The sequence below is a fragment of the Coffea eugenioides genome, chromosome 2 (genome assembly GCF_003713205.1).
Source record: "Coffea eugenioides isolate CCC68of chromosome 2, Ceug_1.0, whole genome shotgun sequence".
Classification (NCBI taxonomy): Eukaryota; Viridiplantae; Streptophyta; class Magnoliopsida; order Gentianales; family Rubiaceae; genus Coffea; species Coffea eugenioides.
In genome coordinates this window covers 46,436,804-46,447,740 of record NC_040036.1, presented here as the reverse complement: position 1 = coordinate 46,447,740, position 10,937 = coordinate 46,436,804, and the positions used below count along the sequence as shown (strand labels likewise).

The window sequence follows — 10,937 nt, the reverse complement described above, 5'->3', positions numbered from 1 at the left end:
ATTTTGTGGTAAAATAAGGAGAGAATTTCAGACCATTAATAGGCTGATATACGTATGGTTGTTGGGTATCAAATTGGTTAGAAAAGTTGGTATGAGAATCATAGAACGGACTGCACGGTTGCGGCGCGCAAAACCGGCAAATCTGGAAAACTAGGGCAGTTCAGCATCCGAACTTTGGCTTCATTTTTCACGATATTATGTATGGATTCAGAAGTTCCTCAAAACATGAAAGTTGTATCCTCTTATGTCCTGAATATTCCTGCAAAATTTCAGGTCAAACAGATCAGTGTAGCCCGAGTTATAGACAAAACACTAGCACCTGTTTTGTACCCTGAAGTGTGTTACGTTTTGACTTTTGCTTCTGCCCATGTTTTATCCGTTTTGATAACGTGCGAACTGAGTGTTGCTCCCTTCATAAGAAATGTAGATCTTTGTTTTAGCTTCGAAACGGTATAAAGTGCATAGAAATCCGATTTCCGTAGCTCCCGTTATGACCAAAACAAGATCGATCGTCAGAACTGTCTTTGAATCTGGACAGTTCTGACGGGTACTTTGGCACCCAATTTTCGTTCTGTTCTGAGTGGATTCAGGTCTTGGCCAAAACATCAAAGTTTTATCCTTATATCCCAGATTTCTAATGCCTTTGGAATTTCCTGATTTTGATTTGTGAGCTGGGAGTTATGGTCCAACAAACATACCCTGTCCGTCACTCTAAAGTGCGAATTTCTGGAACAATTTTCCATACTTTCGACCTATTTCTATTCAGATCCGGACTTAGGTGTCTTCGTGAAAATTGTAGCCCTTCCTCTTAGCTTCACAACGGTACCTCATACACCTTGATCCGAAATTCCTAGCCTAACTTTTGATCAAAACGGTTTGAGATGGCAGATTTGGCCATTTCCGTTTGCCGTTCCGCGCGCGCGTGTGCGCCCATTTTGCCGTTTCCGCACTTGCATGTGCCGATTTTGCCGTTTTGCTTGTTTTAGGCATGTTAGTGGCCGTTTGTGATAATATGTGATACAATTTTCTATTTCAGACAGTGGTGAGCTAGGCGGAGCCGGTGGGGCCCACTACTAGCGAACACGCGCGAAGTGATTTTGCTCTTGTACCACTTTTGTATTTTGAGTAAGTACTCAGGCTGCTCTTGTGTGTTAGTTGCTTATGTGTTTCGATATGTATGAAGAGGGTACCTAGGCGAGAGTGTACTTTATCGCACTTGACCTAAACCCTAACTTGCGCACATATTTGTACATGGCTTGTGTATATGAGCAATTTTAGAACTAAAACCCTTGAGCTTGTGGCTCGGGGTGACTTTTGAATAATTTTGTGAAGTTTGTGAGTTTGGGGCCCGATCTCAATACCTAGATGGACTATTCGAGCCGGTTAGGGCTTGGTCGAAGTCAGTCCAACCTGGATTGAGGTCACCAAATTTGTGAATCCGGTTCACCGAGCATGTGGACCAAGTTTGTGACCCGAGCTTGTGAACCAAGCTCAATTTCGTTCGCTCGAGCAAGTTTGTGAGGTGTCTGGCCAGAGAGGGTGATAAGGTGTACGGTGGGAGAACAAGTGGAGTTCTACGGACCATTATTTGTGGTCGACGGAGTGTCGGCAGGAGATCATACATGGCACATGAATTGGCTTTGGAGCCACCCGTATCCTTATTATGTGATGTTGTTTTTCTGCTTTTGCTTTACTCTTACTGTGTAATTGTTAATATGTGAGATTTACGCTTTTGCCCCTGTTTACTTGCTAAGCATATAGCTTACCCCTTTTCTTTTGTTTTCCTTAGCAGGGGCCGACGCGGGGACTTTTGACACACACACTAGTATAGTTAGATTTGCAGGTAATAGTTGGACAATTAGGATGTTTGTTTTAGTTTTGGTGGTTTGTATAAGGACCCTCCTTAGGGTCTACTCTTTGGTTTTGGTTATATTCATAAGGATGTAATGGGATGATTTGAACACTTTTGGGATTGTATATATTGTGTATATAGTGCTCTTTCGGTTTATCTAGTTTTATTGCTTTAAGTTTCGAGTCCTGGCGCGAGCTAGGCAGGCAGCCCGCTAATACTCTCGGGTTCGCCCTTGGGAGAAGTGGGGTCGTCACAATAGAGCCCACTCACCAACAATTTAAAGCTACCCATAAGAAATTATGAACTCATAAGTGCTAAACAACTTCCATAAGTCAAGATTTGCAAGGTTGATCGTCACTTACTTTCTTAGATGATTAAGACAGAAATTTTGGTCCTCCTTGTTCAAGAAAAACCGTAGATTTGAAGCTCTTTTTGTAGCTTGAGTTGCTCTCCAAGTAGATTGCAAAGTGTGGTTAAAGTTTGAGGTGATTTGGTGGAAATTTAGTAGTGAAATGAAGAAGAACTTGGAGGAGAAATTTGGTTCTTTTCTTCTTGATATGCACGGCTGGAATGGAGCAAAAAAAGAGTGTTTTGGGCTCTAATGAAGCTTCCAAGATAAACTAAAATGTGTGGTTCTAATTAATTCAAAAGTCAACTATTTCTCCCGCGTGCACGCGCGCGTTTTGTGCTCGATTCCTCTTGAGTTTGTTGCACTAATGCACTTACATTCATACTATTATTATTCACTCTTAATGGTCTAAAAATAAAGGTCTAAAGTCCCTCAATTAATCGCGCGAGTAAAAACGCGTACTTCCGATTCGTGCGCGATAAAGTGGAATTTTCAAGAAATTCTTATAACGATAGTATAACTATCTAACACTTGAACACTTAAACATAAAAATACCTATTTTAAGACTAATGTACAAGTCTCCAATTTTCCAGGCTCATTGTACTCTCAAATCGGTTATTGCTTCCAAACGCGCATTCACTATTCTCACTTAATGAGCTTCCAAAAATTAAATTTTGAAACAAGTCACTTAAAAAATATAATTAAGCTATAGATCCATGTAATTAGGTCTAAAAGGTTAGAAAATAATATTCGGGACAATTGGCCATATAAATAATTAAATGAGCTAGAATTAGGAGTTTAAAATAAACAAATTTTTCGAATCCTCACAAGTGGGGGCGTCACAGTTGGCATTAGAGTTTAGGTTTCAGATCTTTGTAGTGTGTCCTAGGCTTAAAAGTTTAGGATGTCGTACTGTGGGACTGGTTTGAAAGTTAAGTGACTATTTGTAGGGATGAAAATTAGAGCTGTTTCGCGTGGTATCTGCGCTGGGTAAGCTTGGACCAAGTGGTGTTATGGTCCCTATGATGTGAATGAAAAAAGGGTTAAGTGCTCTTCTAGAGTGAAGCTATCGATCATGGATGTGATAGGTATAAAACCTTTATCTTAATACTTGGAAAAAATTAGATATGTATGTTGGGTAGGAATCTCAAATGTGGTGATTTACTCTTGGGACCGGCCGGCTCGAGTTGTGAATTACCTTGTTTCTGATTCTTGTACCCAAGTACTTAAGAGTTGAGGGCAATCCTAAGGACTTGAGATCTCCATTTGTGGGGAATAAGAATGAATTGATATTTCACGTGAATAGTTACAGGAAACCAATAATCGTTTGGCTAAGATGGCACAATAATTAAGAGTGGGAGGTGGAGAAGATCGTAGCCCAGAAGATCCTGGTGTTGGGAATGAAGTTGAACGTGTTAGGGAACGGAAATCATATAGTTCCCAATTAATCCAGTGAAGCACTGCTTGTGATCTTTTGCAGTGGGGACGATGGGAGTAGAACTTAAGAGTTTATGCCTTGGAGATGAATGTACTTTTGATAATCACTTGTTTACTTTTGTTTGCTGACTTTGACTTGGTATGAACTTTATTTGACTGTAACTTGTGTTATGATTTAATGAGCTCGAGTTTATGTTTGATTGGTATGGTAATAATGTTAATTGTGTAAGTGATTTCATTTTTCTTTAAAGTTGTTACTGGTATGTGTGGAGTTCAATTATGGCTTAGTGTGAGGTTTATGCATACGCATATAGATTAGCTATGAACGTGGAAACTAGAGGACAACGGAAGGGACGTCAACCTAGACAACCCCGAAATCAAAGAGTTGATAATGGGTCTAATATTGATCAAAATGTCGAGCCAAGGGCTGAGAGAGGAGATGACAAAATGGGATTAGTTTTAACTCGTATGACGGATGTACTAGAGCTCTTAGTAGATCAACAGGGCTAAGGGGTTGGACAAGGAAACCAACGTGGAAACCACGAGATAGGGGAGGATCGAGCTTTGGAGCGGTTTCAGAAATTCTTCCCGCCCAAATTTTCTGCAGGGCCTCACTTAGAAGTGGCTGAGAATTGGTTAGAGAATATAAGGAATATATTCGATGCCTTGGATTATACGGAGGAAAGACAAGTCACTTTTGCTGTATTTCAACTTGAATGTGGGGCCCGAGCCTGGTGGAATGTTATAAGAAACAAGTGGGAAAGAGATCAAACTCCAAGGATTTGGATAAACTTTGTACGAGAGTTTAATGAGAAATTTCTCCCTCCACTTGTTTCAAGAAAAGAGAGAAGACGATTTTATAAATCTTCGTCAAGGAACTCTGAGTTTTCACGAAATTATCTACATATGCTCCGGAATTGGTGGCTACGGAACGGAAGAGAATAAGATGGTTTATCCAAGGATTAAATTTAGAAATTCGAGATGCCCTTGCCGCAGCACAGATTGAGACATTTAGTGATGCTCTCGAGAAAGCGCAAAGAGTGGAAAGCACAAAATCCCAACTGAGGTCCTTTCAAGTGAGGAAAAGAGATGTATCCAATAATAAACTAAGAGAAATTGGACCATCACCCAAAGTTAGAAAAGGAGTGGATGGAGTAAGGCTATCACTTCCTTCACCACTCATGATAAAGGAACCAGAAGGGACTATGTCACGAAGAGCTCCAGTAGGACAAACAATCAAAGAAAACCTCACAGGCAAGCCAAGTCACAATGCCTCGTCCGACCTGTGGATATTGTGGAAGGACGAATCATACCGAAGAAAACTGCTGGCTAAAGGGGCGAAAGTGTATGGGATGTGGGAGTACCAACCATAAAGTTCACGACTGTCCAAAGAGGTATCCACGAGAAGCTACTACTTCACAAGGAAATAGAACTATCCCTCGACGAGTCAATGGAGGAGGAAACCGACCAGTAGCATCTGCAAGAACATATGAAATGATCACACAACAAGGTTTAGGGTTATCTGAGATTACGGAATGTATGAATTTCGAGGACGAAATTCTTTTTAAGGAGGGAAGGTTGTGAGGACCCGAAATTTTCTTATTTTTATTTTATTTTTCTGGCTTAATTAGTTATTTACTCACCCGTTTTCTCTGAATAATTTATTTCAACCATTTTAAACTTATTTACATGGAACTATGGCTTACATGTATTTTTAAAATGACTTGTTACAAAAATTAATTTTTGGTAAGCTCGTTTAGTAAGAATAGTGAATACGCGTTTGGAGACAATAATCGAATCGAGGATACAATAAGCTTGGAAAATTGGAGACTTGTACATTAGTCTTGAAATAGGTATTTTTATGTTTAAGTGCTCAAGTATTAGTTAGTTATATTATCGTTATAAGAATTTATTAGAAATTTCACTCTATCGCACTTAAATTGGAAGTACGCGTTTCGCGCGCGCGATTAATTGAGGGACTTAATACCTTTATTTTGGGGCTATTAAGAATGAATAATAATAGTATGAATGGAAGTGCACTAGAGGTTTAGTATACTAGTGAAACAAACCCGAGAGGAATCGAGCACGAAACGCGCGCGGAGAGAGAGTTGACTTTTGGACCAATTGTGGCAACAAACTCATAAGCTTCTCAAGGAAGCTTTCCCATCAGCAAAACAACTCTCTTTTTCTCACCATAGCAGCCGTGCATCAAGGAGAGGAAGAAGAACCAAAGCTTCTCCATTTTTGGCTTCAATCCTTGCTTCATTTCATCTCAAATCTTGCAACCAACTTTCATACAACTTGGAGACCATCTTGGACTAGGAAGAAAGCTTCATTTCCACAGTTTTTCTGGGCTAAGGAGGACCAAAAATTCTGCCTTGAAACATGAAGCAAAGTAAGTGACAATCAAACCTTCAAATCTTGATTTATGGATGTAATATAACACTTATAGTTCATATCTTTTTGTGGGTAGCTTTATTGATGTTGGAAAGTTGTTGTGTGGGCTCTATGAACTCCCACTATGGCTTGATGGACTGATTTGTGGTGTTTTGATGTTATTAATGTTGGTTTAGTGCTTAAATTAGTAGAAATGAGTGATATTATGGATGAAAGCTCAAAGGGAGTGAAGATGGAAAACTTTTCGTTTCTGCCCCTGTGAATGTCCGTGACCCTTAGAGCAAAATTTTGTGGTTCTATTGACTTTTTTATGATGTATACATGTTGTATGGGTGGTGCATAAAGTTTCATCAAAAAAATTCATGATTTGGTTGGCCAAATGATGTGTTTTCGGAAGTCAGTAAAAACTGGAAATTTTCCCGTAACTGCTCTGGCAGTGTTTTTGTTTTCGCTATAACTTTTTACTCCGACTTTGAAATCGAGTGCCGTTTGTGGAAATGAAAACTAGACATTCCCAGATTTCCAACGGTATAAAATGAACATTCTGATTCCACCTGAATAGTCCATACCAATCATTTGAACATGACTGTCCTGTTTCGCATCTACACTAGGAGCTCTGTTTTGAGCAGCGAATTGATGCTCAAATATGAGCTAGCCGTGGACAGATTTTGAAAATAATTTATTCAAAGAAATTGTATCTCTATGAATTTAGTTTTCAACGCCACTGACCACGCTCAATTCCAAGTTGAATTGAGTGAGTTATGGCCGAAATCCGAAACTGACTCAATGATTTAAAACCCTCATTTTGGACTGATCAATGGCCTATCTTGTTTGGGACTTGTTATTTTGAAAATTTTGGTGTCAATCACTTACCAAATGTATATTAGATATTTCTCAGACTTTTGTTTCATAAATGGACCAGATTTGAATCGTTTTCATTGGGCAAAATGTTTGAAAAGGAAGAAGAAAGCAAAAGACAGATTGGTCTTGGGATTTTCTTGAACTTTGGTAGTTTAGTTCACTACCTTCCCGTATGAATTTTCAAATGAAATTTGGTAGAGGAGTAGTCCTCACATGGAAGTTGAATTGTACAAATTTTAGTGTCAATCTAAGACCATTTCGATATACAAATGATGTCCCAAAGTTGCTCTTCGAATCTGGAAAATTTTTTCTTTTCTCTTGGCCGAATGGTCAAATCTGATTTGGGAAGTTATATTTTGAAAACCTTGATGTCAATTACTTCTAAATTGCTTATTGGATGTTTATGGAACATTAGTTTCAATATTTGAATTAATTGAAGTTGATTGTGTGGAACAAAGCTTTTAAAAAGGAAAATTGAAGTACAAGGCGGAATTGCCTTGGAAATTCTTGGAATTTTAGTGGCTTTGTTAACTGACTTCCCGAACGAATATTTATATGAAATTTGACAAAGGAATAGCCCTTATATGGTAGAGTAATACTACCAAATTTTGTGCCATTCCGAGTCTATTTCAATGTCCAACTGAAGTCCCAAAGTTCATGTTTCAAATCTGGAAATTCTTGATCAATGAGGAATTTTTAGCCAACTTTGAGCTGCTATATCTTGGTGCTCAAAACTTTGATTCTTGTTCCGTTTATTTTATTTTAAACTTTAGTTGAAACTCTAATTGATTTCCAAATTTCGGAGGCTAGTTCGCATTGTGTTAATTTTGCCGAATTTGCAAAGTTTGCCAGAAACCAACCCGAATCTGTCTTGGGAGTCCAAGTCAGCCACTTTAAACCAAAATTTGAGTGTCTTCCATTTTGAATCTTAGAAAAATGTCTTCTAGGAATTTTTAGTACTTCGGAACTAGTTTCCAATGGTACCAATGTTTTCATTTTTGGACCTATTGAGTGCAAGATATGATTTTTCTAAATTTGACACACAAAGCTGAATTTTGCCAATTTCATAGAAAATGCAATTTCGGAACCTTGACTTCTTTTCTCGATATAGATTGAACGTTTTGAACTCGATTTCATGGACGATGTTAGACTCTCTTCGAACTTTAAAACTCCACTCTTGAACCTCGAGTAGAGAGAATTGAAGTTTTCTTTTAAGACTTTAATTTAGTCTAATTGAATGTGCATCCTTCTTGGTAAATGCATGATTTTAAGTAAAGTTAATTATTACTTGCTCAGGCGCTCAAGGGGACCTTCAAGAGGAACTCAAAGCGGACGCCTAAACACTTGTTGAGCACTTACTCACTTGTTTTGAATTGGTGAGTATTCAATATAGGAGTACGTGATTTGAATAGTTTTATGACATGTTTACTTCATGGTCATTATGTGTTTAATTGTTAAGTACTATCGATAATTGCTCCTATGGACTTTTCCATCATTTTGAGTCGAGTGTGTATATTACTGCACTCGTTCTCACTTAAGTAAAATGTACTTGAATTACTCGATGTGAAATACTTGAAATGCATATTTACATGAAGTGTTTCAATGATTGATTATGCTATGACTGCATAAGTCGATTGGAGTGAATCTCCTCTACTCTTAAATGGTAAAATTAGGGAACGGCCAATGGGCGACCTACGAAAATGATGAATTCTTACCGTTAACCGAGATTATTTACCGTTTACCGTTTAACGTTCACTGTTTACCGATTTACTTGATTATCTAATTACTTGATTACTTGACTACTTGATTACTTGATTATCGTAAATTACATGTTCACATGAAATTGACCACCGTTTTAAGGTGAGTGTGTACTTTATCTCACTCGACCTACTAAAAGGATAAATTTTTACCGTTCACTAATTTACTTGATTACTTGTGCATGTTGTAAGATCTAAGCTGAACTGGGCCCTGCCCTTAGTTACTAACTTACTCGAGCCAGGACTAGGCTCGATCGGGTAGGTTGGAACCCTGGGACACCAATTCGATATACTCGAGTATTACCACTGGAGGGATAAGGTGATGGCCAGACAACCGAGGGGATCACTGGAACTATAAGGTGAAGTTGATCGAAATGGTTCCACTGGAACACCGTATCCTTCAATGTGTGTTTATTTTTGCACACTGATAACTGTATCATGCTAATATGCCAAGATGCAACCTTGAATCATGCTTATGTTATGCTCAAATTACTCGTACAATGATAACTGTCTCATGTTAATGTGCCAATATACAACCTTAAATCATACATCGAGTATGATCAAATTACTTGATTTATTAGAACTGCTAGAGTGTCTTGGAACTTCACTGGGTTGTGTGGCTCATTCCATATTTTTGTTTTCCTTAACAGGGTTCGAGACCAAGAGTGCTCGTGAATAGTGTTAGATTGTTTTCTTTTGGGGAAAACTTTAAGTTGTATTACAGCAGATGGCTATGGTAAATATTCTTTTGGGTTGTATCAAGCTTGAAAGCTAACTAATTGTAAGCATGCAATACTTTGGAGTACTTTGAATATATATTGAAGTTATTCGCAGTATTTTGAGCTTTTGAATTGTGGATTGTAGTGAGTCCTGGCGAAAGCTGGACAAGCGTCCCGTGGATACCCTTTGGTTCGCCTTAGGGAGAAGTGGGGGCATCACACAAAGTCTAGATCATTAGTGTAAGCATTTTTAATCAACTCGAAACCAAGAAGTTTAGCATCAAGGGTGGTAATGAGATTATACCTTCGAGAGAGTGCATCGGCAACCACATTGCTCTTCCCGGCCTTATACTTGATCACGAATGGAAAACTATCAATAAAGGCCACCCATCGAGCGTGTCGCTTGCTTAATTTATTTTGGGACTTGAGGTGCTTAAGCGACTTGTGGTCTGTATGTAGCACAAACCTTTAGGCCTTAGATAGTGTTGCCAGGTTTGCAAGGCCCTTACCAAAGCATAGAGTTCCTTGTCATAGGTAGAGTAGTTTAACGATGCCCCATTGAGATTTTCACTAAAGTAAGCGAGCGGCTTCCCTTCTTGTAGTAACACGGCCCTAACACCTATACAAGATACATCGTCCAACTACCCCATCTCGCCCTCCACTACCTCCTCAAGCTCAGTGATCCTCTCGCCCTGAGAACTAACCATCTGTCTCAACTCGTCCACCTCCGCTTGTAAATCTAAGTTGGCGTTCATTAACTGACGACGCTCATCGTCCAAGGTTAGCATAAGGTGGTTCGGATAGGCAAAGGTCGACCTACACGAACATCGAGGGTACCTATTAGCAGGCGAGTAGCGTACATGAGCTCCCCCACCTAGAGCTCGGTAGTAAATAGGCCTAGGAGGCTCTACATGACCATTAGCATGGCCATTCGCATTAGCTGCCGGAGTCCCGTTTCCATTTTCCATCCCTGCAAAACAATTACACTTTTCGGGTTAGAAACTTAATCGCTAACTCGCACGGATGTCACTTACGGCATGCCTAACTTAGTCACTAGCTTGCCCAAGTATCACTTGAAGTATGACTTAGTCATTCTATCTCAAGTCCTAAAGATAAGGTTTCTAGTATAACTCCCAAATAGATCTCTAACCTAGTGCTCTGTACCAACTGTGACGCCCCCACTTCTTCCTAAGGCGAACCAAAGGGTATCCGCGGGATGCCTGCCCAACTCTTGCCAGGACTCAAGACAAATCCCGTTTGAACTTAATGAAATACCAGCCATCATGATGATATAAGTAAGAAAGGGAGGTCACTCCCATAAATAACATTCAAACTTACATCACGGATTCCAAAATACATCAAGTATCCAATCCTTACATCAAGTTCACAAAACTACAGGGCGAGCGAAACGCTCGTGAGGCCAAGAACACACATGCAGGCATGTTGTTCAAGTAACAATCCCAATATAACACATAGAGCAATAATATTTCAATAAATAACAATTGGAGAGAGAAAAGTAAACAGAAACAATTCAAGGATATAGGAGCTCTCAGGAGCTATTTTCC

The 10,937-nt window shown here is 39.2% G+C and overlaps 1 protein-coding gene across 1 annotated transcript; it reads right to left on the bottom strand.

The window, feature by feature from the left end:
* Positions 1-9,588: 9,588 nt before the first annotated feature.
* On the bottom strand, positions 9,589-10,340 carry LOC113759820. Its single transcript, XM_027302395.1, has 2 exons — positions 10,038-10,340; positions 9,589-9,723 (listed from the first exon to the last, which is right to left on the bottom strand). The coding sequence occupies exons 1-2, from the start codon at positions 10,338-10,340 to the stop codon at positions 9,589-9,591; spliced, it is 438 nt and encodes a 145-aa protein (XP_027158196.1).
* Positions 10,341-10,937: the final 597 nt, after the last annotated feature.